Below are 27,210 nucleotides of genomic sequence, written 5' to 3'. Positions count from 1 at the left end.
CCTTCCCCTATCCACTAGAGATCCCAAAACTAACTTGGAGTTGGAGAGAACTCCCTTCAGCCTGGCTAGTGAAGCTGCAAGAGGAGTGCTCCCTCTGTGTTTGGGAGGACCAATTACTGCTCAGCATTGTGTAGTTAAAGAAATAGGGAATTTAAATTGCTTACCGTAAATTCCTTTTCCCTCAGTCCCGAAGGCAGCACTTACTATAGAGAGAGCTCCTCCTAGAGTAGGAAAACATAGCCCAGCATAATAAAAACACTCCTCCCCTTCCTCCCTATAAAGGTGCCTACCCCCAATACCCCTCAGTGATTAACAAGCAATACACATCATTAATGCCAAGGTTTTTAATAAGGGGGGGAAAAAAATGTGCTGCCTTCGGGACTGAGGGAAAAGGAATTTACGGTAAGCAATTTAAATTCCCTATTTCCCTCACGTCCCTTGGCAGCACTTACTATAGAGAGTTGATAAGCAGTAGCACTGGGAGGGTTATTTAGCTACAGCACCTAAGACTGCTCTTGCGAAAGCCACTTCCCTGGGTGTACCCACGTTGAGCCTGTAATGATTCGAGAAGGTCTTGAAGCTTGACCAGGATGCTGTCCTGCATATTTGGTCCACAGAAACTCCAGCACTTTCTGCCCATGAGGCTGACACTGCCCGAGTTGAATGAGCACATAGTCCAAGCGGAACTGGTTTTTTTTGTGATGTATATGCGAACGTAATTGCCTGTTTTATCCATCTGGATATTGACATCTTTGATGCGGTTTTCCCTTTTCTTATACCCGCATATGTTATGAACAGGCAATTAGATATTCTAAATTTCTGTACTTTTTTCAGATACATTAAGATGCATCTTTTAACATCCAAAAAATGAAGATTTTCTTCATGTTCATTCTTAGGCTTCGGATAGAAATCAGGCAAAACGATTTCAAAATTAACATGAAAATTCGATGAAACTTTAGGTCGAAACGAAGGGTCTGCTTTAAGAATGATCCTGTCTTGAAGAATTTGTAAGTAAGGTTCCTTACAGGACAGGGCTTGTATTTCACCAACCCTTCTTGCCGAGCAGATGGCTACCAGAAATACAGTCTTGATTGTAAGATAAAATAATGTAGCTTCTTTTAATGGTTCAAAGGGAGCTTTTTGAAGGACTTTAAGCACCATATCTAAATCCCATACTGGTGTTAATGGTTTGCTTTTTAGTTTGATGTTTTGCATTGCTTTTACCAACCTTTTTATTAACGGTTGTTCTGCTAATGCCAAGTTCTTAAAAGCTCCTAGCGCCGCTATCTGAACTTTAATAGTATTCGGGGCTAGATTTTTTCTGAACCCATCATGCAAAAAGTCCAGGATCATGGAAATGGGGGCCGTTTCCGGAGACAATTTCTTTTTAATGCACCATTTTCGAAATAGAGTCCATATTCTTTGATATATATTATTAGTAACCACCTTCCTGCTATGTAGCAAGGTATCGATTACCGCTGGGGAAATGCCTTGTAGTGTTAGCGCATCCCTTTCAGTCTCCACGCGGTCAGTTGTAATGGAGTTAGGTCTGCATAGGAGATCGGCCCCTGAGTTAGTAGGTCTTTCCTCCTGGGCAAATGCCATGGCGGGCTTATGGATAGTTGGATTAATTCTGAGTACCAACTCCTCCTTGGCCATGCTGGAGCTATTAGAATTATTTCCGCTGGGGTTAGTCGTATTTTCCTGACCACTCTGCCCACTAATGGAATTGGTGGGAATATGTAAGCACGACTGAAACTCCAGGGTTGGGCCAGCGCATCCACGGCTACTTCTCCTTGACCGCTTGTCAGTGAGAAAAATTTTGGAACTTTTTTGTTTTGTTTTGATGCCATGAGGTCTATGTCTGGAAACCCCCATCTTTTGCAAATCTGATAAAACACCTCTTGGTTTAGACTCCATTCTCCTGGATGTAGATCTTTGCGACTTAAAAAGTCCGCTCTGAAATTTGAATGGCCTGAAATGTGTCGAGCAGTAAGGCTGTTTAAATTGCGTTCTGCCCATTTGAATATTCTTTTTGCTCTGCGCATAAGATCTTGACTCCTTAGACCTCCTTGATGATTTAAATAATATGCTGTTGTTACATTGTCCGTATGGACCAGAACATTTCCGTTTTTTATATATGGGGCAAAAGATTTTAAGGCTCTCCAAACCGCCTCCAACTCTAATGAATTGGCTGAAAGATCTGTCATACCATCTTCCTTGTTCTGAAATTTCTTGAAGATGAGCCCCCCAGCCTCTTTTGCTTGCGTCTGTTGTGATCAATTTTGTGGGCTCCGGGAACAATTGATTTCCTTTCATTAAATTCCCTGTCTGTACCCACCAGGTAAGTGACCTCCTTATTTCTTGTGGTAAGTGAACTTTCTTGTGTAAGGACTTTTTCTGATAATCCCATATCGTATTTAGAAACTCCTGTAAATCCTTCATATGAGCTTTGGCCCAGGGAACGGCTACTATGGCTGCTGAAAAAAGTCCTAGGACCTCTGTTACTTGTCTTATAGAAGACACTTCCCTTTCTTGCAACAACTTCACTTTGTCTTTGATTTTGCAAGCCTTTTCCAATGGTAGAGAAACTTTGCCTATTCCGGTATCTAGAATCATGCCTAAAAACTTTATTTTTGTTGACGGACAAAGATTGGATTTTTCCCAATTTATAATCCAACCCAATGATTGAAGAATTTGTACTGTTAGATTTATGTGTTCTTCCAGAACAGACTGGGAATCTGCTTTTATAAGGCAATCGTCTAAATATGGTATTATTGAGACTCCTTGTGTTCTTAAAAAGGCCACAGCGGTCACTAATACTTTTGTAAATACTCTTGGCGCGCTTGATATTCCGAACGGTAGTGCTGAAAACTGAAGGTGCTCTGTGGAAGTGGAGCCTCTTATAGCCACTCTTAGGAATTTTGATGACATGGTCTTATTGGTATATGCAAATATGCGTTCTGTAAATCTAGTGTTACCATTTTCTCTTGTTCTCGAAGGGCTTGTATTGTAGATTGCATCGTTTCCATCTTGAATTTCTTTTTCCTTATGAAGTTGTTTAAATACCTCAAGTCTATGACTGCTCTGTATTTTCCTTTTGGTTTCGGGACTAAAAATATTTGAGAATATACTCCCATACATTTTTCTCCTTGAGGTACTTGGATTAATACTCCTTGATCTTTTAAGTCCTGAATCGCCGTACACATAGCGTTTCTTTCTTTTTGACTTTTTGGAAGATATGTTTTTATATATTTTGTTGGAGGGAATGATTCGAACTCTATGGCATAACCTTTTTCTATTGTTTGTAGCACCCATTTGTCGGATGTTATTTTTGTCCATTCTGCTATAAATTTTTTGAGTCTCCCTCCAACTCGTCTGGCGTCATGCTGAAAATGGTCGCTGATGAAAATTTGTGCGGCCTCTTCCTCTACTGGACCGTCCTCTGAATTGACCATAGGATCTATCCTTCGATGTCTTTTGATTTCTCCAGTCCTGCCGATATCTATAGGAGGTCCGAAACCCTCGAAAGGAGCGTTTAGCACTTCTTTTATCTTGAGGTAAACATTTTACCTTATCATCGGATTTTTTTTCCACTAAAGATTCGAGTTCGGATCCAAACAATTTCTCTCCTTCAAATGGAAGATTAAGTAAGCGATTCTTTGATGCTATATCTGCAATCCATGGTTTTAACCATATAGCTCTTCTTGCTGATGTTGCGAATGCTGTAGATTTAGATAAGATATCTATTGATGCTAGGGATGCCTCAGTAAGAAAATCAGCTGCCGATGACAACATAGGTAGGTCTGCCAATAATTTGTCTCTTGACACCCCTTTTTTCAATGCCTTCTCTAGCTGCGTGATCCATACTTTTAGGGATCTTGCCACTGAAGCTGCAGCTACTGCTGGTTTAAATCCTGCTGCTGCTGCCAGAAAGGTTTTCCGTAAAGCCCCATCAGCTTTCCTGTCCATCGGATCTCGAAGACCTGTGCTGTCTTCTAGGGGAAGCGTTGTTCTTTTAATTGTTTGTGCTACAGGAGGATCTAATTTAGGAGCATTATCCCAAGGTTTAGAATCAGCCACATCAAAAGGAAATAACATGTTAAACTTCTTTTGAAGAATAAACTTCCTATCCAAATTTGACCATTGATTCTTAATTTTGCCTTTAATAGCATCATCCAGTGGAAAACATACTTTACGTTTATTTATATTTGCAAAAAGTTTACTTGACTTTTTAGGTGGTTCTGAAGTATCTTCCAATCCCATTGTTTCTCTTACAGCCACTATCAAAGAATCTATGTCTTCTATAGGAAAAAAATCTTCCATATCTGAATAGTCTGACTCAGAATCTGGCTTATATTTTGATGGACCTGGTTCAACTGATTCATCAGAGGAGATACTATCATAAACGAGGCTCTCCTCAGCAGGTGTATCTTTATGCTGTTTATCCTGGCTAAGGGATTCAAAAACTTGCACCATTGCATCTTTCATCCAGGACCTCAATTCCTCAGAGCCAGTGCCTGCTGTACCTTTAATCTTTTCCTTACAAGCCCCACATAATTTATTTGTTTCAGTGGACAAAAATTTTCCTTCACAGCCCAAGCAAATAACTTGCAACATTCTCTTAGCCATTTCTTTCTTATCTTTTGGCGATTCATTTGGGGTATCTTTATTTTTAACCTTCTCTTTAGTTTTGCTTTTTATTTCCCCTTTCTCCGGTGCAGTGTCAGCCATACTGAAAGACACAAGCAGAACCGGACTTTATTATACTCCTTAAGTAATTCATTTTGCCTCCATGTATATATAAAACAATGAGACTTACTTGTGCCTTAAGTGCGCAGCGTTTGGGGACCGAGACAGCAGCGTGTACACCCAGGAGCGTCGATCCGCCGCCATGCCGCATGCTGTAATATGCCGATAACCCGGAAGTGACGCGACTGACGTCACTTCCACTACTCGTCAGCGATCTGCGCTTCCCCACACACACCACGCGCACAAGCTGGGGGCCGGTCATCTGATCGGCGCCCTAAACTTACAGTCAGTTTTCTTTGTACGGAGGCTATTCATTTGAGTAGCGCCCATTTATTCACCTTTTATTAATACAGAGGCACATTCATTTGAAAGGCGTCTGTCTCCTTATTCCAAATTTAATATGGGGGCCAATCATCTGAAAGGCTCCCATGCTTCCCATCCTAATTGTATCCTCTTGAATGCTGGAACGATATATCCTTCACCGGTAGGAAAAAAACACTGAGGGGTATTGGGGGTAGGCACCTTTATAGGGAGGAAGGGGAGGAGTGTTTTTATTATGCTGGGCGATGTTTTCCTACCCTAGGAGGAGCTCTCTCTATAGTAAGTGCTGCCAAGGGACGTGAGGGAAAAGAGAGCGTTTCTGAGGGTTGTAAAGCCAGATGGAAGCATGATGGAAGTTAAAAATAAATGGGACTTGCTGGGTTCTAAGGCAGGTGCCACACAGAGCCAATTTGCTGGCCACTCGCTCATCTGTTTGCACTAGCAAGATTGCGTTGGTGGGGTGCAGACAAGTGTAGCAGGTTTTGGTGCAAACATTTTTCATGCTGAAATGTGGCCAGATTACCCGCTAGGTGCCCTAGGCACCTGCCTAGGGCACGTCTAGCTCTAGGGGCCCGGCCCTGGATAACAGGAAAAAATCTAAGTTTATGGCTATAGGGCGGAAAACTGTTCAGAAGAACCCTAACAACCCTAAAATAGATTCTGAATTCACAGGCTTACTTCATAGCTGCACTGCTGGCTCAGCTCAATCTAGTCAGTGGCTGACTCCGGATATGATCCATAAAGCTTTAATAAAAATGAATGTACCGTAATCCAAAGAAATTTGTGTGACTGCACGGACTCCACCGAAGAACATCCACATGGGAACCAATAGTTTAAAACTTAAACGGCTTTATTAATATATTATTTAAAAATGCAAGTAGAGGGCAGGGGAATGGATTGTATTAACAAAATCCAATGGGTTGCATGGAAATCTTCCTTTCTGTGGGTGACCTTGGACGTAACGTCCTTATACTCCTCGATTGAACATACACGTGGCATGTCGGCGGTTAGTTTTTGGATAAAGCATTTGAAATTTTATTCTGACACCCAGAATGAATTTTTGTTACAGGCGTTATAGTACCTTCTCAATACCTACTATTTTATGCTTAATGGCTCCTATTATCTCCAAAAGAGGGGAGCAGCGATGGGTGCACGATTTGCACCATCGTGTGCGAACTTATTTATGGGGTATTTAGTTTATTACATGCTGCAAGTTGCCATCCAACTAATGTATTGCATGGTGTCGCAGTGGGTCAGTTTCTGCGTTTACATAGGATATGTACGATGTGGGACTCGTTTAACCATCAAGCAATGCTATTATGGGATAGATTTATACAACGTGGGTACAAATTTTAGGATATCAAAAATGCCTATGATAGAGCATTGGCCGCCAATCGAGAGGAAAAAAAAAGAAAAAGTATAACAGATCTTAGAGAAATTCAAAATACCAAAGTAATACCAATAATGACTGCCCTAGGATTATAACCACGTATTCACGTGATAGTGTCCATCTACATTAGGTAGTACAAAAATACTGGAAAATTTTGGGTCAGGACCCCAAGTTGAAAGACATTTTACCCACACAAACAAATTTTGCCTTTAAGAGGGGACCCAGTTTGGGATCGATGTTATCACCCAGCCTATTTACAGAATTTGATTCATCTAGACCTTCCCACTGGCTAGATACTAAGGGCTGCTACAGATCTGGGGGTACTCGTTGTGGTGCATGCCATTATATGAGACCATCTAAGGATTTTATTGGTAGGACTAATCCTAGGCGTTATAAAATAAACTTTTACGCCAACTGCAGTACAAGTAATATTATTTATCTAATCACTTGCCACTGCGGATTACAGTATGTTGGTAAGATGATTAGACCCTTTAGAAAACATTTGTCAGACCATTTGCACTGTATATCACGCAATGATTCGAGTTCCACCATTGCAAAACATTGTCATGGAAGTAAATTATGTGTATATGCCCTAAATTATAGATAGGGTAGCAACAGATACGCGGAAGGGGAATATTGAGTTGCCTCTCCTTAGGAAAGAAGCCTTCTGGATATACAAGCTCAACACGGTTGTACCCAATGGTCTCAATAGAGAATGGGAACTGAACTGTTTCACTGAAGGCTAGGTTGTTCTTCTGAATCAATGGATGTCAATCTTTATCTTTCCCTTATCATAAATAACATTTTCTCATTAAACTTGGAAGGATATATAACTATAAAGATTTCACTTTTAGAGTAGATACTTAACCTTTAGATATTTATAAAAGTTTCAAGACAGTAGTATCTATATTGGGTATTTAATTTAACTAATTAATTAATAAATTAATTGATCAATTTTTTACATTTCATAAATTCCCTCAAAATCTATATTATGTCATGCTGTCTGGATACAATGATTATTTATTGCATATATATGAATAATTAATTATCATACTATTTATATTTATTGGATACAATCTCTTATCTATGCATTATATCATATTTGATTTTTATGTTTCCTTTTTTTCTCTCCTATGTACCATGTGATTATATGTAACCAATTGATTATATGTAACTTACTAGCCATGTAGCCATTCATACTATGGTGGGTGTAACATACCCATATACTTGGTGTAGATCCACGGAACGTGATTTTTAAACAGGTGTTTCTTATGTTCTTAATGGTGAATGGTATTTATATGTAAGGCCTGAAGATGGCACCTGTGTTCTGACGAAGTGACATAATAGTCACGAAACGCGTCGAGCTACACATTCCCCTGCCCACTACTTGCATTATTAAAAAAATTAAGTTTTAAACTATTGGTTCTCATGTGGATGTTCTTCGGTGGAGTCGGTGCAGTCACACAAATTTCTTTGGATCGAATGTTTTCCGTGGCCAGAGCGGAGGTCTTAGACTTACCGGTTGGCGGATCAATTTGTCTCTCTCTCCTCGGCTACAACGTTACCTTTTCCTCGGTTGACGATAAAAATTCATGTAAACAAGGCTCCAGGGCCTGATGGCATACACCCCCGGGTTCTAAGAGAGCTTAGTTCAGTTTTAGACCGGCCCCTATTTCTGATTTTGTCAGATTCGCTTTCACCTGGTATGGTACCTATGGATTGGAGAAAAGGTGATGTCATTCCAATATTTAAAAAGGGATTACGATACGAAGTGGCAAATGAGATTCAATATTGATAAATGTAAAGTCATGCACCTGGGATGTAAAAATATCCAAGCCACTTATACCCTTAATGGGACTGCACTAGGCAAATCCATTATGGAAAAGGACCTTGGAGTCCTTGTAGATGATAAACTTGGCTGTAGCAAGCAATGCCAATCAGCAACATCAAGGGCAAATAAGGTATAGAGCTGTATTAAAAGGGGCATAGATTCACGGGAGGAGGGGGTCATTCTTCCACTTTACAGAGCACTGGTAAGGCCCCATCTAGAATATGCCGTACAGTTTTGGTCTCCATCACTCAAACAGGACATTATTGTATTAGAGAGGGTACAGAGAAGGGCAACTAAGCTGGTAAAAGGTATGGAAAATCTTAGCTATGAGGAAAGACTGGCCAAATTGGGAATGTTCACGCTGGAGAAGAGGCACTTAAGGGGTGATATGATAACTATCTATAAATATATAAGGGGATCATATAATAATCTCACTAATGATTTATTTACCAGTAGGTCTTTCCAGCTGACACGAGGTCACCCATTCTGATTACACGGAAAGAGGTTCCGTTTTAAAGGAGAAGTCAACCTGTACAGGGAAAAAACCCTCCCCCTGTGTAGGCCCCCCTCCCTCCTCCACCGGGCCTACCTGCCCCCCTGGGCAAATGCCCCTAAGTTTTAACTTACCCCTGCTTCCATGTCCTCTGCTGCGGAGTTCAAGGGCGCCATCTTCTCCCGAGCGCTCTTCTTCCTGCTTTAACCAGCGTTTTTTGGCACATGCGCAGTACGAGGCATTTTTCTCTTTGTCCATTCTCACCTTCTTCAGTGCAACTATTTCATTGCTCTTCGTATCAATCTTAAAGAAAAAAACTCACCTTAATGTTTAAAGATTTAAAATGATGAGAGGATTAAAGTAAGGCTGCAATGACCAAAAATATATTGTTAGAATATCCAAAATGCAGCTCATCCCCATGTGGCAATTAAAAGCAGGGTGCATAGGTGTGTGGCTTATATCATATATTGAACAAAACTAATTAACCCAGCACACCTTCTATATAGCTTTTATGAAAAAATCAGATTGAAAAGAAAACGCCTATATTTGGAAAAAAGAGACACTTTTAGTTACATGGTTTGTACAAAGTATGCATAAGCTGATGTGCCCCGCCAAGGCAGTGTCCATGCATCAGTCCTGACTATGTGAAAAAAGTATTTTCTTTGGGAGGAGAAAGACCATACCTGCTTATCTCTTTATTTGGTATGACCTCTTCCAAAGAAACCATTCTGCTTTTGTGAACATCTTCTTGAACTACAGGACTGTATTTAGTGGGGCAGGGTTGGGAGAGCATGCATTAAAGGGGAAGCCACTTTCCCCTATACAATATACAAAATCCAAAAATGCAGCTCATCCCCATGTAGCAATTAAAAGCAGTTGGGTGCATGGGTGTGTGGTTTATATCATATATTGAACAAAACTAATTAACCCAGCACACCTACTATATAGCTTTTAGGAAAAAAACAGATTGAAAGGAAAACGCCTATATTTGGAAAAAAGAGGCACTTTTAGTTACATGGTTTGTACAAAGTATGCATAAGCTGATGCGCCCCGCCAAGGCAGTGTCCATGCATCAGTCCTGACTATGTCCCGGCATATGCAAATTAGGATTCGGTTCGGTATTTGGCCGAATCTTTCACTAAGGATTCGGGGGTTTGGCCGAATCCAAAATAGTGGATTCGGTGCATCTGTAGATAAAAGTATTTTCTTTGGGAGGAGAAAGACCATACTTGCTTATCTCTTTATTTGGCATGTCATCTTCCAAAGTTTTAGACACCCTGTTGTCCACCTCACCACCTTCCTGCTTTATAATCTATTGCTAAAGCCTTTACTGGGACAGATCAGTCTAAGAATGCAGTGGTTGAACACACCTTCCTGGACTTCTGGAATTAGGTAATGTCAGAAAAGACATTGTGACAAGGACACTGGGAAGGAATAAGATGTCATAGTGCTACTTTACCTAAAACAGTATAAAGCAGCTTAAATCAAATAAGGGTGTGAATGTATAAAACGTGTGAATCCAGGTCTCTTCACATCATGCACATTTTTAAAGTAAATTTTAATGAAATTATATGTTATTATATTATTATAGATGCTTCATTTGTCCTGATCCGAGTGCAGGTATATGCAGGTTTCTAAAATTACTGCAAACTAACAATTTTCCAATCATTTGTTTTCCTACAAAAAAAAATCAAGATTCTATGTCCATGTTATTTTTAGGCCCAATTTGCCTAGAAAGGGCATTTAAAGGACCAATGATGTTTATGGCTAAACAAGCACATTTTTTAATCTTTGTCTCACTGACAGACTGGCCACAATTTCGTTCTCACCTCACACAGGGTTTCATATTGTGTTTACAATCTAATCAGAAACTGCCAGAATGGGCCATGGCATTGTGTGGGGTGATCCAATCACAGCCTTAAATGGCACTTCTATAACATGGACATCTGCCTGGTTTTTCTTGCAGCTATACAAATAGATAGCCTAAGTCTACACCAACACACATGGGTGTCTGTGTACCTGAAATGCTACACCCTATTTTGGATCCCAATCTGGGCCTGTTCCTTGTCTACCATGACCACTGCAGAATACAGATGGCAGTGAAGTGCATTGAGTCCTTCAACAGCATGTCATTGGAGACTTTTCTAAATCAGAAAGGCCATGCTGGACAACATATTCGTTCATGTGGCACCTGCTTTGGAATCCTTAATTAAGTGTAATCTAGACAAAACATTCAATACACGGTCATTTTAGTTCAGTTTGAATAAAAAAGTAAAAGGGAATGTTACAAAAATGGATTTATGGCATCAGATAAACTCAGATATTTGGTGCAAGTTTATGTGTGGGAAGTTACCATCGTTAAAATCAGTGGACAAAATACATTCATTTTTTCCAGTATAGAACTGATTTATCATACATACCGTAGTATAGAAGTCTGTGGTACTTACATAGTATACCATAAGTTCCTTCACCAATACCATTTAATTTCTCAAACTAATTAACACTTCGGCAACGACGGAGCTGGAAGGGTGGGAATAAACAAAAAAAAGACAGATTAGTTGTGTACCTGTATATGGTTTGCCAATTCATTTGATAAATGCTATAGCAATTGTCATTAAACCAGCTGCATATTATACAGCCACATTTCAAAGGTCTCTTAATTGCATATAAAGATTAAGCGGGTTATTTATTAAAGTCCAAATGCCAAAAACCCGAAACATTTGTGGGGTTTTTTTACTATAAAATCCGAATTTTTAGTGAGGAAAAATACCTCAATTTTTTTGGATTTATTATACCCTGAGGATGGAGAAAGTAAGAATCCAAAAATCCGGCATCCAAGAACTGCCACGGTTGCATATAAGTCAATGGGAAGATATCTTGAACTGCGCTGGGTTTCGTGCAATAAAGATTTCGTGGTTTTTGTGTAAAAAATCTAAAATTTTATACGATTAATTTTTTCACAATTTTTTCTGGGTTTTTCCTGCACAGGAAATTTTTTGGAAAATGTATTGATAAATAAGGGGGAGACCGGCGAGGATTTGGCCTGAGTATTTTCCAGAAAATAATGAGATAAATTCGGACTTTGATAAATGGGCCTCCCCATGTAGTTTGAGCAGCCTCCTGTCAGATGTCATTTGCAACAGAATCAATTTGAGATTTTGCTACTATGATATGTGGGGCCACTTGTTAGTACAATACAAAGGTGCAGAGTAGCACTATTGGTTTTAATAATGCATAACACCTGTGCCATTGATTAACAAAAGCTTTTGTATCTTGATGTAATTTACTTGCAAGATATAAAAAAAATTCATTCAGATGAAGCAAGTTGCAGGTATGGGACCTGGGGTTTTCTGGATAACAGATCTTTCTGTAGTTATGAACACCATAAATTTACTCCTATCTAAGAATGATTTAAACATTAAATAAACCCAATAGGCTTGTTTTGTCTCCCATAATTATTTGTTAGTTTGGATCGAGTATAGGGTTCTGTTTTATTATTACAAAGAAAAGGGTAGTCACTTCTAAAAATTAGAATTATTTGGATGAAATGGAGCCTATGGGAGAAGGCCTTTCTGTAGTTCAGAGTTTTCTGGATAACGGGTCACATACCTACCTGTATTAGGGTGTATGCCCTGCTTTTGTGGACAAGGGGAGTAGGTAGTTGCTATATCAGTCAGGTATCTGCTACACAAACTGCAATCAGGGCAAATGGCTGCAACGGCAAATGCTCTGATGACTGGTATACAAAGTTACAAAACTGAATCCCTGCTTGAAAGTCACAGATCTGGCCCTGGTGTAAATGTGCTCATTAAAGGGGTGGTTCACTTTTAAATTAACTTTTAGTATGTTATAGAACGACCAATCCTAAGCAACTTTTTAATTGGTTTTCATTATTTATTTTTTATAGCTATTTGTCTTTTTCTTCTGATTCTTTGCAGCTTTCAAACGGGCGTCGCCGTCCCCTTCTAAAAAAACAAATGCTCTGTAAAGCTACAAATATATTGTTATTGCTACTTTTTATTACTGATCCTTCTATTTAGACTCTCTCCTATTCATATTCCAGTCTCTTATTCAAATCAATGCATGGTTGCTAGGGTAATTTGGGCCCTAGTTACCAGATTGCTTAAAATGCAAATTGAAGAGCTGTTGAATAAAAAGCTAAATAACTAAAAAACCTAAAATAATAAAAAATTAAAACCAATTGCAAATTATCTCAGAATATCATTCTCTACGTCATACTAAAAGTTATCTGAAAGGTGAACAACCCCTTTAACTGAGCTGACCTTACAGGCTCCTGACTAATTAGCCTTGATAGATTTAGCCATCTAGAGGGCAGATGGGAATATTTAGGCTGGGATGCCAGTGTTATTGATAGGGTCAATAGGTAACACAGATAGGAAGGCTGATATTTTGTTTTAGAAAAAGGTGGTAACCATATTCAGTGGATGGTCTGTGGAAACACTGAGGTGTTGTACTTGTACTCGCTAAGTGTGTCAGGCAGCATCATTCACACAGACATAGTCTGGGCTCTGTTGGCCACAGTAATAAAATCATGCTATATTTAAACTTACAGTTTGCCATGGGAAACAGTCCACTGTATCTGGCTGAGTGCAAGCAGTCTGTCTCAATTAGTTGTACTTCTGCCTACATGTGCAAGAATAGGACATTTTAATTAAGAACACAGGAAGCCTAAGCAGTCATTTGCACTTCGCGATATAATGGCAACAACTGACTCTCAAGTCATGTTCCGCGAATACTCAATCTGTCTTCCTTCATATCGCCCAACAGTCCTGATTTTACGGCATTTTAGGACATTCTCCCGCGTGTCCACCATGTAGACATCGCATGGAGGACATCAGGACAGAAATATTACGGAGGATGTCCTAAAATGCGATCCGTAGCATCCACTGAACGATTATTAACCCCCCTGTTCACTCCCCCTCCCTCTCACAGCCTGAAGCAGGGTTAGTGCTACAGCCCCTGCAGCTGACACCAATGAGGGTTCCTCTGATCCCCAAGATTACAGTCCTGTGGAGCCCTCCATGTGCTCAGAACCCCCACCACTCTCCTCAGCCCCATGATTCAGTGCAGGCAGGCTACATCAGGCAGGAGGGCACACACTAGAGATAGCAGGTTGCCACACTGGAGGCGGAGCACGTACAGGGTGTAACCATGACAACTATGTGCGTTGGTAAGAGTCCCACAGATTGCCACCAAGCATTATGGGCCGTGCTCAATCAGACACAAGCCACCAAAGAGTGCAAGTGTTCGCAAAATATACATCACTGAGTGCAACACACCGCAGACAGCTGCAAATATGAACATATTTTAAGGCTCTTGTACCCGGGAAAAAAAAACAGCCTTTTCCCAATGATCAATAATAAAAGCGCCCCACGGAGACTATACCACGTGACGATGCCGCCGCGCGTCACGTGAGAGCGACGTCAGAAGCCAAATCGAACTAGGAACTCGGAACACAGCAGCAGCTGCGACCATTTCTATAAGGATTTTATGGGAAGGATGTTTTTTTCAGTTTAACCCGGGTAATCGCCTTACATGAGGTGCTGGCGTTTTTCACCTTGCAGGGTGACTGGATATGGAATACGATGATAAACTGGTCCGGTTCCGCCAGGGTCATCTCAATCCCTTTGATAAACAAGGGGGAGCAGAGCGCCACCCTGCAGACTCTGAAGCGCAGCCTCCCAAAGGTTAGTGTTGTAGCACAGCCTGGCCAATGTGACAGCTCAAAGGATGATGGAGAAATCTGCAGGCACCACCTTTATAGGCTGTACAGTCATTGCATTTCCTTGGCTTCCAACAAGGATACATTTGTCACGCAATTCTGTTAAAAAAATAAAAGCAGCGCAGTGACTTAAACTAGAAGCAGGGCAGCTTGAGTCATCTGCCAATTACTGGGGGGCTATGCTGGGTTTGGGGTTCATAATGTCATTGTATAAGATTTTGGGATTCACCCAATCCAGGATTCGGCCTTTTTCAGCAGGATTCGTATTCAGCCGAATCCTCGTGCCTGGCCGAACCAAATCCGAATTTGCATATGTAAATTCTGGCCGAGTAGGAAAATCACGTGACTTTTCGTCACAAAGAGAATGTTTTCCACTTTTTCCTTTACTGCCCCTAAATTGCATATGCAAATTAGGATTCGGTTCGGTATTCGGCCGAATCCTTGGTGCAAGATTCGGCCGAATACCGAACCGAATCCTAATCCAAAATAGTGGATTCGGTGCATCCCTAATAAGTTTATACAGTACTCTGTTATTTTCTCTCACAGAAGAGATTCACACTTTTATAAATATCGACAAATGTGTGAGAACAGCAGCACACATATATCAAAAATCACAACAGGACCACACTCAGGACTTTACTTGGTGCCAAAAAAAAATGTAGTTTTGCACCAAGTAAAGTCCTGTGAGTGCGGTCCTTTCGTGATTTTTGATATATATCTCATTTTGACCAACACCGAGGCATTGATGGCATTTCTGAGTGCTCCAGCACATCGATTTATATACATCCATATATATATATATATACATTTATTTATATCAAAAAATATATTCCAAAACATTCCATTAAAGTTTAAATCAGTTTTTATTTAACATAGATATTAAAAAGTAGGCATACAGACCAATTGATGCTCCGCCTTACGCGTTTTGTACCTGCCAGTACTTACTCATAGGCATTAATGCCTATGAATAAGTACCGGCACGTACGAAACGCGTAAGGCAGAGCATCAATTGGTCTGTATGCCTACTTTTTAATAGGGATGCACCGAATCCAGGATTCGGCCGAATCCTTCTGCCCGGCCGAACGGAATCCTAATTTACATATGCAAATTAGGGGCAGGGAGGGAAAACGCATGACTTTTTGTCACAAAACAAGGAAGTAAAAAATGTTTTCCCTTTCCCACCCCTGATTTGCATATGAAAATTAGGATTCGGTTCGGTATTCAGCCGAATCTTTCAGAAAGGATTCGGAGGTTCAGCCGAATCCAAAATAGTGGATTCGGTGCATTCCTACTTTTTAATATCTATGTTAAATAAAAACTGATTTTTTAACTTTAATGGAATGTTTTGGAATATATTTTTTGGACTTGGTATATGTGTCCTTTGAGCTGGGGGCTATATTCCAATAACTCTGGCCCTTTGGACAGGCCTTATAGACTGCAGCAGTTGTATCATAATGTTTGCTTGTCTTGCCTCAGCTAAACTGCTTATACACCGGCAATAAGCTGAAGAATGTTTCCGTTCAATTCTTACTGATATGTCAAACAACATGGCCACAGCAGCTGCCAGTTGGGCAGAGCTGAAATATTGGGATGCAACTGCTTTTCCACTGCTGGGGAGTCAACTGCACCTGTTCTTGGCTGAAAGAAAGTGGTTTTGTAGGAAAACAAAGAATACATTTCTCTGAAGGGACTTAAAATGTATTTGTGCTCACCTCCTAGGCCAGGAATCACCAACCTTTTGAACCTGTGAGCAACATTCAGATGTAAAAGGAGTTGGAGCAACACGAGCATGAAAAATGTTCTCAGGGTGCCAAATAAGTGCTGTGATTTGTCTTTTGGTAGCCCCTATGTGGATTGTCAACCTACATTGAGGCTCTGTTTGGTAGAACACCTGGTTTTTATACAACCAAAACTTGCCTTTAAGCCTGAAATTCAAAAATAAGCTCCTGCCAAGGGTTTGGAGAGCAACATGTTGCTCACGAGCTACTGGTTGGGGATCACTGTCCTAGGCTACTAATTGCAGAAGTTGATTCAGTTGCTATTTGCTTTTAGCCACAGTCTCATTTGGGACTTTCCTGACATAATTTTTCTGCTACTGTTCCTCATGCAGAATTATCAAGTGGCAGAAGTCTGGTCTTGCTCCTGTCAGACATGGGCCATGTTCAGTCCCCCCAGGGTCACTCAGGCCTATTGTTGTAGTCAACATAAAGCTAACATTTTGTTCATGTCATAGGCTGTTAATGTTTTCTTAGGAATCTCAAGTGCAGGAAACCCCTGATTTAAATGTACTAGAAGGTTTCCTTTAATATGGTTGTATATCTGCTACCCAAGCACTGAACACTGCTGACTACTATTCTTGCCAAAATTGAAGCAGACTGTCAGAAACTCCTTTTTAGATTCCCATACAGACCTCTAAAGGTCGTTGCCATTATATTTGTGGATAAAGGAATTTTTCTGTAGGTCTACAATATGAAGCAATTCCAGGTTGGGGACCCATGGCCCCAAACAACAGTGCCACCCACCTGTGATATTTAGCCACATGGTGGTTCTCCGTTAATCCTACAACCCTCGTCGGCTCCCGGGAACCTTGTTTTATCTTGGGCTGATTGTATATCTATTTGCATATAATATATGGAATTTTTTTTTTGTCTTATCTTATCATAATCTTATTATGTGGGAGTGGTGATGTAGAATTCAAGGTTTGTAGCAACTTGTAAAATGTAATAGGTGCTAAATGTGCCATTTCAGATTGTTTTTTTTTTTAAGTACAAGGTATGTTTACTCATTAGATTTATTAGAAGAGTGTTGTTTCTTGGAATATATCGTTTTATGGAGTTTATTCACATTTGTGTCTTTTGCCCCACATAAAACAGACTTTCTTTTGTATTAGTTATAATATAAGTAGAAAAAATGTATGCTTTGTAGCTATGTTTTTAGGTTGTCTACTTGCCACATAGATGTGTAATCGTAGCGTATAGGGCATCAATGTTCTGAAGGCCCCTGGCATTCATATTTGTGATGTTTTGTTTTTGTATCAAAAGACATGTGGGAGAAATAATGCTGAAAACTGGAAGGTCTGATTTGGATTTTTAGCAATTTCATACTTACAGAATGATATTTCAATACTAACTATTGAAATTAGTATTGAATTTCAGGAATAATTTTTCTTTTCTATAATCCAAATAGACAGACAGATGTTCATAGTGCATTGCTCACCAATACACTTTATTTCCTTGTTAAATGCCATATGCTGAGGTGTGTATACTCACTAGCAAATGCCCTATGATGAGTCTAGCCTATTGCTTGTTCTCTATGTTCCCTCTTTTCACTTTCCCTCCTATTTACTAGGCTTCTTCCATGTAACACCAACTAATTGAGCCTGTTCTTCTACTTCTTCTTGGCAACACTGCTTTTCCTCATTACAATCAATTAGAGAAATAGTTCTGGACTGCCTGTATCAGACCACTGTATATCGATTTGGTGACTAGTGGACCAGTGTGCTGGCTACAAAAACCTTAGCTTGGCCTATTATATACATAACTATAGAACAATATAATCTACCCTATGTTTTCCCTCAGTACATTGTAATGAAACAGAATTTGTCACAATAAAAGCATTGTAATTCGATGGCAAGGTGCAAATGTATGAAATGATTTTCCATGTGTCAGGTATGTTGTGTAGAACAGCTGGCCATCAGAAATGCATATCTGTTCCTATGTTCAACTCCTAAGCATCTATTTTGACCAGCTTGCCTTGGCATACAAGCTATATGCTGTTTCCTATTTTAGATTCCTCTACAATTTCTCCACACTCCATACCAGAATACCACTGCCCAGACCGAGTGATGGACCTTGGCGTATCTGAGGATCATTTCTCCCGGCCCGTGGTGAGTATTCTTTGAGAATAGAACTAACATTGCATGTTGGTCTGCTACCTTGAATAAAAATGTGAATTAAGGACTTCAATGCCCACTATCTGGTGGCATATACAATCTAATGTGTTCTTAAATGGATAAGGATGCATCAAATGAGACAAATAATAAAGCTGCCAGAAGGCACAACCCCCAGCTTTCTATTCACTTCTACAAGTATAGGGAGTTTAGTAGAATTGTTACGAAGGATGACATAATCCATAGTTCTATATGCCCCTAGTTTTGCCTTATTGCAGGGTTTTTGGCTGTTGTGCTTACCTGCTGTACAGGATCAAATTGCTATCACTTTAAATTGTAGAGCCAGGGATATACAGAAAAGGCACCACTCATTATATAGTGAATAAAGTACCCCCTCTTGTAAAATATAAGCATATTATAAGTTAACGAGGAGTTTCATGAACATATAAAAACACAAGGCTGAGTGTTTTTATACAGGTCATGGAACACCGAGGTAACTTCTAATATCATCATATTTTGCAACTGGGGGTACTTTATTTATTATAATACACATCGTTTCAGTGATTCATGTGACAGAAATGACATCAGAACTCACCGTTTATAAATTTTATTCAATACATGTTAAAAGGAGGTCAACGTTTCGGTCTGTTCCCAAGACCTTTGGTCTTGATAAAGGTCTTAGGAACAGACCGAAACGTTGACCTCCTTTTAACATGTATTGAATAAAATTTATCTTTTTTAAAAATGCTACAAAGGATCCCAGTGTGCACCTTACCTCTTTGGATTTTATATATATATATCCAACGTTTCGGTCCCCATTGGTTCCTTTCTCAAGGATCCTTGAAAAAGGTCCCAATGGGGACCGAAACGTTGGATATGCGTTTGTGAATAAAACACAACACTATTTTCAGGAAAAACCTTGGAGTGTGGGTCCATTTGTCATGATGTATCATTAATCTTTTGACCAACGCACCCACTTTCATCGAATATATATATATATATATATATATATATATATATATATATATATATATATATATATATATATATATATATATATATATATATATATATATCACTAACTCTGTTCTGCATCTTGTGAATCAGAAGCAAGACTGGTTTGGCTCTGAGTAGCCAGAATCATTCTAATATAATATTTAAACCCCATTGTTGTACGGCGCAATTGGGTTTTTATCTGTAATAAGGTATTGTTTATACAGTTACAATAATACAGCAGACTGATGTGTGTTCCTTTGTCTGCCCCTTTTGGTGCAACTCAAGGGCCTTTTCTTAGCATCTGATATCCAGCAGCTGAGGCAGGCGATCGAGGAGTGTAAGCAGGAGATCCTAGAGCTGCCGGAGAACTCTGACAGACAGAAGGATGCAGTGGTCAGACTCATCCACCTACGGCTCAAGCTGCAAGAACTGAATGTGAGTGACATGAAGATCATGGGGATTCTGAGGCTTCTCCTGTGTCTTCTTTCTTTTCTCTTGTAATGATCTGCTGTTTTTTTTATTCTCTGTATTTGTACAATCTCTAATGGTGATTGGGTCATTTCCTTTGCCGTCGCTAGTGGTTTTGAAAGTGCTCACTACTTATCACTCATTGTATCAAGCACTGCACTTATCCTTAACCAAAAGTTCAGCCAAAAGCCTTTTGTCTGTTTTTTTTATAAAACAGGTTAGGGGAAATCCACAGCAGATTAAAGTGATGTGACATTGTGTGACTAATTGTCTCCCTTCTTCCTCTACAAACCCTTTCTTTTCTCAGGACCCCCTTGAGGATGAGCCAAATCTGCGCATTTTGTTGGAGCATCGATTTTACAAGGAAAAAAGCAAAAGCGTGAAACATGTCTGCGACAAGTGCAGCACATTTATCTGGGGCCTGATCCAAACGTGGTACACCTGCACTGGTGAGGGTGCTGACTTTGTAACTTGTTTGGTAGATCCATATCTGCAATCACAGCCACTTGGCACAGTGGGCGAAATAAGGTCCTGCTTGGTGGCACTTACAGATGGGCATTTACATTGTCATCCCTTGTGCATCACAATTGTTCTCGATGGTGGCTGCAAGGTGACCAGAATTGAAACCTCTTTGTGTTTCATCACAATGTTCTCATATATAGTGATAGCGAGAGAGAGAGAGAGTGATTTACTGATTTTTATTGAAGCAAGGTAATCCCTGAAGATCTAAATTGACGTCGGAATATTATTTGGTTAATTTTCTGTTTTTCGTTTCAGGTTGTAGCTATAGCTGTCACAGCAAATGTCTAAACTTAATCACCAAACCCTGCGTAAGATCAAAAGTCAGTCATCAGGCTGAGTACGAGTTGTCAATTTGCCCAGAGGCTGGGTTGGACAGTCAGGACTACCGTTGTGCTGAATGCCGAACTCCCATTTCTTTAAGTAAGTATAAACCATGTCCTGTAGGATCTTGCCAAGCTGAAATAAAGCAATAAAAGCTTTTAATATCTCCTAACCTACTCAGACTTTTGATTTTGAACTGATATATAGCCACTTGTTTTAATGTTTAGGAGACGCGATAGTGGTTTATGAACCTTACAAATTGTCTTGTATATTCATCCCTGCAGCTGTAATCAGTTGATGTTTCTTCTATTAAGTAATGGCAAACAATTTACTGTACTAATAGCTGGACTAAAGTTTAGATTAGGTTTTTTTTTGTTTTTTTTTTTTAAATGGGATCAGAGGGCCTTGCCTACAAGAGCTTACAGCAGAAAACAACTGTGTAGCATCTCTCTCATATAAAATAGGATGTTTGCTGACAAAAAATTTTTTTTGTAGGTGCTACCGATACAAACTATAAATGTTAAAAAATAAACTTTTCACTTTTAGACATTTAACTTCCACAGCCCCCCTCCCCTCCGTCACTGCTCTATCTGATTCTCTCACAATTGTACCTCCTTTAAAAATGCAGTGTTGTGCAGTGGGTTAGACAGGCATCGGCTTCAGCTGCCTTTTGCAAACTTGCATGGAAGAGTTGAAGTGGATCTGGACTTGGCTTCAACTGCTCATGCAGTTCACAGGGAAGTGTGTATAAAGCAGTGAGAGATGGCGTCTGCCAAACCAGCTGTGCAACTTTAAAACCTTTGACACTTGGGGTAAAAGGTTGTGGGGGGAGGGGGCCATTGATTGGGTGAGAATTTTGTTCTTTTTTTTGTGAATATGTAGAGGTATTCTGGCTCGTCTATTGTTGGCTGAAGAAGTTTTTCTCATGCAGCGTTACCTTTTACTTCTCTGTTATTACGGCATGCTCTTTTATGGTAAATGTGTTCTTCTCTGCTTTCTGTTTTGGGGTACAGGAGCTGTTCCCAGTGAAGCTCGGCAATGTGATTACACTGGGCAGTATTACTGCATCAGTTGCCATTGGAATGATCTTGCTGTTATCCCAGCCCGGGCCATACACAACTGGGACTTTGAACCCCGCAAGGTAATACCGTTGGAGCAGGGGCAAAGTAAAGACTTACGGCAGTGTGCTGCCTTCCTTTTGCTTGAATTACTGCAGGTCTCTGCAGTCTATTTCAGCTGCCACCAAGCTTTGCCTGCATTGTATCCCTGTATTCACAAGGAGCCTTAGGGATCCAGTCTCTGTGGGCAGGTGGTAAGAATAGGGCTGGCCTGTGCTAACTCTGCTCTTTGCACCAAATGTTTTCATCCAGCACAAGGTGCAGAGTGCAGATCCCAGCAGTAGTGCTCTGTGGGCACTAAGGGACACTCTTGCAGTTCCGCCCCAGGTCTACGTAAATGACCCCATAAATGAAATTAATTACTACACAAATCTATGCAGCCCTCGCCCTTCTTTCCCAGGCTGCACTTGCTCTGAACTCTACTACCTCCCCTACTTCATATCGCTGTGTCTTCTCACATTTCAGGTATCTCGATGCAGTATGCGATATCTTGCTCTGATGTTGGGACGCCCTGTGCTAAAGTTACGTGAGATCAATCCATTGCTTTTCAACTACGTGGAGGAGCTGGTGGAAATTCGGGTAAGATGTGACCGTTATTTTCCTAGAAAAGTTAAAGCAGGCTAAGTGGTGTATTTGATTAAAGTTTTTTTTTAACTAGGTGCCTATTCATTGTGGTTAAAATTTCACTAATACTTTGTTTTATATTAGGTTAACAAAAGCATGAAACCTTTGTTCTTCAGCGCTGATTAATTGTGGGGAATGTGCAAACATAATTTGTAACTATACAGTGAAATTAGCTATAGATTGTTGTGACTACATGGAAAAAAAAGCAATAACCTATCAAAAGTTTAAATTTTAGAGAGAAGTCAAATGCTGAATAAATATAGGGTGCAGTAGAGTTAAATAAAGGCTTGGGGACTTTATCAGTTTGTTACTAAGGGAGGCGTTCACAAACTATTCGCAATATGAAAGGCTTTTGGCAGATGTCATGGGGAAAAAGGGCAGTGGAAATGCACTGTACATTTAGGTAACATTGTTTTAAATGAGAATTATGCCTGTGAAGGGTTAGGTTGTAGTGACACACTCCTAATTCAACTTCTAGTAGGGCTATTTTGTTCCTATGCGGGACTGAACCTGAAATGTATCAAAGCCCTTTACCCACTCTCATTCCTGGAATAAGTCACTGCATTCTTGTTCTATCTCTAAAGCACATAAGCAATGAGCCCTGACATATCCATATGCCCAATTGTCTCTTTATGTGCGACGTTCATCATTCACAATACTGAATGAAAAATAATTATTAGGTGTAAAGCACAGTCCTCATGCTTCACTGGCACAATAAAGAGCTGTTGGACTGTACCAGAAATGGCACTAAGAAGGTTGGTTGGCTCAAGGAATTGCAATGTGGATTTCAGAGAAGAGGCAGCTAAAAAGGAATACAGAGAGCAGTCAAGGTTAAATGTTTTTTCCAGCATAGCCCATAATGTTCCAAGGTTTTTATTCTATAGTTTAATCGTGTAGTAGACCATAGGAACCCAGTTAAACAATGGTAAAGTGGATAGGGTGAGATAATGAAAGATGGCTACAGAACGGATTATGGACAGTTATTTGCATGGAATTGATCAACAAATTAATATTTATACTTTATACATATTGTGAGTAAGTGGGGGGGGGAAAGACATTTATTGTGAGTTTTGTTCCATGTAGCCTGAGGGCTGGTTGAATGTTCTGATGTACTCATTAAGCTTCATACTGAATACAAATTCTTTTTGCAGGGTAAGGTTTTACCACATCTCTTGTGTTCAGCCAAACTTTTGCAGCTGTTGGGCTTTAAAGTGCCTGACAACTGAAAACAACGGACTGTGTATGTATTTAGACATGTGTAATGTATTTATTTTAGGGATGCACTGAATCCACTATTTGGGATTTGGCCGACTCTCCGAATCCTTTCTGAAAGATTCAAGTGAATACCGAACAAAACCGTAATTTGCATATGCAAATTAGAGGTGGGAAATGAACAAGTCGGGAAATGTCCTTGTTTTGTGACGAAAACGTGTCACGTGATTTTTCTTCCCACCCCTAATTTAAATGCAAATTCGGATTCAGTTCGGCCAGGTAGAAGGATTCAGCCAAATCCTGTTGAAAAAGACTGAATCCTGGCCAAATCTCAGACCAAATCCTGGATTCAGTGCGTCCCTAATTTATTTAAATATTTCATAAAATACAAATTAGGGATCAAATTCAGCTCTGTAGTCTACCAAAGATCTTATGGAAGATTTTGTGATTGTGGCTTGTTGTGTGAGTAATGTCTCTACTTTGAATATAGCTTTGGGTGACACTATACATCATTGGTAGTTAATTTACTTTGAAAGAAGACAGCAGTGCATCAAGTTCAACCCTCCAACTTAGCTGCAATGTCTTCTCTCTTGTTTGTCATGTAACAATGTCCTTCTCAACAACAGAAACTGCGTCAGGACATTCTTCTGATGAAGCCATATTTCATCACATGCAAGGAAGCCATGGAAGCTCGGCTTCTTCTCCAGGTCAGAGAAAATATAGACCTTTTACTTATATTTGTCTTTGCAGCAATAGATATAAGAATGAAAGTGTTGGTTAAAGCTAGTTAACTGTGGGCTATGCTGTACTGGGCAGTGTTTTTATAAAAACAGTCTCGCTCTCTCTCTGCAGCTGCAGGATCGCCAGCACTTTGTGGAAAATGATGATATGTACTCGCTACAAGACTTGCTAGACATCAGCAGTGGGCGGTTGGGTTGTACTCTTACAGAAATCCATACCACCTTTGCCAAACACATAAAGCTGGACTGTGAGGTGAGAGGATGCTGGGAACATTTAGGTGGCCTTACTCCAGATAGGCAAAGGAAGAAAATCAGTGAGCCAGACTGATGAAGAGTTTAGTTAGTACTGAGAGTGGCAAGGGCTTGGCATTAACCAGGGGTGTAACTGCAAGTTCATTTTTATCTCTGCCAGCGATGTCAAGCCAAGGGTTTTGTGTGTGAGCTGTGCAAGGAGGGAGACATTCTCTTCCCATTTGATAGTCATACGTCTGTGTGCCAAGACTGCGCTGCTGTGTTCCATAGGTAAGCCGGCCACCGCCACTGTCCACTCATTTTGAAATCTTGATAAGCAGAACATTCGATAATTATGCCTACAGCTGAATCACATGAAAGGTGAGAAATATAGAAAGAATCAAGGACTGATACAACATTTATTTCAGTTGTATGAGCTCAAAGCACTGGCATATTGTGAAATAGAAAATAATGTAGGATAGGGAAAGGCAAGATTTGTCAGTTGACTTGCTGCAGAAATACAACTCCAAGAATGGCATTTGTTGAGATGGGGCTCATTTACAACCACAAGTGCAAGCACCAGCTTCTACTGAGCAGTATAAGAACTTGAGCATATACGTGGAGTGGGCATACTGCAGAAAAATGGTCTATTGTGTTGGGCATTGTAAATGAGACCTATAGTCTTAACTTGCTGAAGATATTTTTTTCTTTTCCTCTTAGGGACTGTTATTATGATAACTCCACCAGCTGTCCACGGTGCATGAGACTCAGCCTAAGGAAACAGACGCAGAATCCTGAAGCGGAGCCGTAGCTGAGCATCTTCATTACGATGAACTTGTATATCACATCAGGACAGGATTTGACCCTGAGCTTGAACAATCAGCCTCTATACATTGACTAAAAAGCAAGTCAGGCATGCACTACATGTACCACTTACTGTAATTGACTTCATGTATTTTCTTGTGCCTGGGAGACCAACAGCACATTCCAAAATGCTGTACAGCTACTAGATGCTAACCTACTGCAACATTCGGACATTTCTAGTTGAATTCCAGGAAGCCGAGGAGTTGGTGATGATTATTCCTATACAGATCTCCTATGGTGCCTTATTAGTACATGGAGAGAATTACGTCTGTATCTTTCTGGGAAACGAAGTTCTTGTCCTTTATCAATGACTTTACTCTTGGACCTGCTCTCTTGACTTGAAGGTTTGGAGCCTGTTGCACAGTGTGATGCGACCGTGATCACAAACTCTGTAGAGCTGCGGTGACTGGAAAAAGAGGATGTAGAATATATTTATATGCTACAGAATTATGTCTACATTGCTGAGAGAGCTCTTCTTTTAATTTTTTAATAAAACTGCTCAGTATTTATTAACAGGGGCCATGAAGTCTCTGTATGACCCTGAGCGGAAATAAGAAATGATATTGGGAAACCATAAAAAGAATGTTAAGTGGTTGCACTTTTTGACCTATTTCTGCTGCTACATAAAAAGTATTAAACGCCTCCTGAACCAATGGAAAGATTTTGTGCTCTGTGATTCTTCAAACTTACCTAAGATTTGCAGGTATCAAATATTACAAAGTGTGATATGTTTATAAATACACTCCTGGGGCCAAGCGAGTGTGTTGTTTGTATTAACACTGAAAGGTCTTTGTTGATTACAGGAGAAACAAGGCCTTTTAGAAAAACCTGTAATGTTTCTATGGCATTACTTGCCTTTTCATACAAAGTCCTTTAATAGAACTGGTGTATTTTTTGCTACTTATAGGCTTCATTTACCTTCTTTGTGATCAATACAAAAACTCCATGATATTACTACCTAAGGGCTTTTTGACACAGAAGTGTGATCTAATTTGGTAGGTCCCATTTTGGTTTCTGACCACCTGCAATACACTTGGACCCAAAGATACTCTATGGCAGTGGTTTATAAACTGTGAGAGCAGTGGCTGGTGGGATTCAGACTGAAGGTCAGCTGGGGTAAGACTTGTCTAGCATACTTGTGCACTTAACGGGACATTTGATCTCTTTTAAAGCCTTTTAATTTAGGCTTTATCATATTAACTGCAATCGTATTGTATTCTGCGTGGCAGTTTTGTAATCCATGGACCATAGTAAGGTTTAGTCTGAGTATCATATACTTATGTTAGTCTCAATACAGTACCAGAAGCATTGACTGCTTGGGATTTTTTCAGTGTGATGCTCAAATGAAATTCAAGGATCTCATTTGCATTAAGCCCATGTCGCCCTAAAATATTTATTTTCTAAAAAAAATCTTTACAGAATTGCTGAATAATGTAGCCATGTGATGTGTAAAAAGAAAGTCTCCTTTGTCATTTGTCTCCCACTGCTGTAACATAGATTCCATGTAGATATTGACATATAAGGTGTCCATTCAGTGGGTGATACTCTTCAGGCCAGAGGACAGGACAGATACCATATGAGTAGTCACATACATGTATGGCCACCTTACATTGCTCCATTTGTTCTGGAGGACAAGCCAAATGATTGACACAGCTGGAAGTGAAGAAGAGCTGCCTATGAAGCTCTGCAGTATAT

General features: G+C 40.0%; 3 protein-coding genes across 12 annotated transcripts in view; 1 reads left to right on the top strand and 2 right to left on the bottom strand.

Annotated features, from left to right (window-relative positions):
- Positions 1–14,066, bottom strand: part of LOC108714053 (protein kinase C delta type) — a 31,737-nt gene extending 17,671 nt beyond the window's left edge. For 2 of the 3 annotated variants that reach the window (XM_041589459.1, XM_041589460.1), the window contains exons 1-4: positions 13,359–14,066; positions 11,235–11,307; positions 8,922–9,090; positions 278–8,175 (exon numbers count right to left, since the gene is read on the bottom strand). In XM_041589459.1, the coding sequence (XP_041445393.1) occupies positions 487–3,342 (2,856 nt within the window). In that variant the 5' untranslated portion in view covers positions 3,343–8,175; positions 8,922–9,090; positions 11,235–11,307; positions 13,359–14,066 and the 3' untranslated portion in view covers positions 278–486. Of the gene's footprint in view, positions 1–277; positions 8,176–8,921; positions 9,091–11,234; positions 11,308–13,358 lie in introns of those variants that run through there. The other variant, XM_041589461.1, reaches the window with a different exon arrangement.
- Positions 14,067–14,238: 172 nt separating this feature from the next.
- Positions 14,239–26,174, top strand: def8.L (differentially expressed in FDCP 8 homolog L homeolog). Of its 3 annotated transcripts, none has more exon segments than NM_001093390.1 (11): positions 14,245–14,495; positions 18,319–18,416; positions 19,701–19,850; positions 20,191–20,332; positions 20,661–20,825; positions 21,740–21,867; positions 22,310–22,423; positions 24,307–24,387; positions 24,533–24,673; positions 24,833–24,942; positions 25,372–26,174. In NM_001093390.1, coding segments are annotated over 11 exon segments (1,332 nt in total). In that variant the 5' UTR covers positions 14,245–14,383; the 3' UTR covers positions 25,463–26,174.
- LOC108714052 (zinc finger protein 276-like) overlaps positions 25,052–27,210 on the bottom strand; it is a 278,865-nt gene continuing 276,706 nt past the window's right edge. For all 6 annotated transcript variants that reach the window (XM_041589544.1, XM_041589533.1, XM_041589539.1 and 3 more), the window contains one exon: positions 25,052–25,921. The gene's annotated coding sequence lies outside the window, so the exon portion shown is untranslated. The remainder of the gene's footprint in view (positions 25,922–27,210) is intronic.

The sequence above is a fragment of the Xenopus laevis genome, chromosome 4L, assembly GCF_017654675.1.
Source record: "Xenopus laevis strain J_2021 chromosome 4L, Xenopus_laevis_v10.1, whole genome shotgun sequence".
NCBI classification, from domain to species: Eukaryota; Metazoa; Chordata; class Amphibia; order Anura; family Pipidae; genus Xenopus; species Xenopus laevis.
The sequence above is the reverse complement of the archived record's forward strand: the minus strand, read 5'-3'. Positions and strand labels throughout refer to the sequence as shown.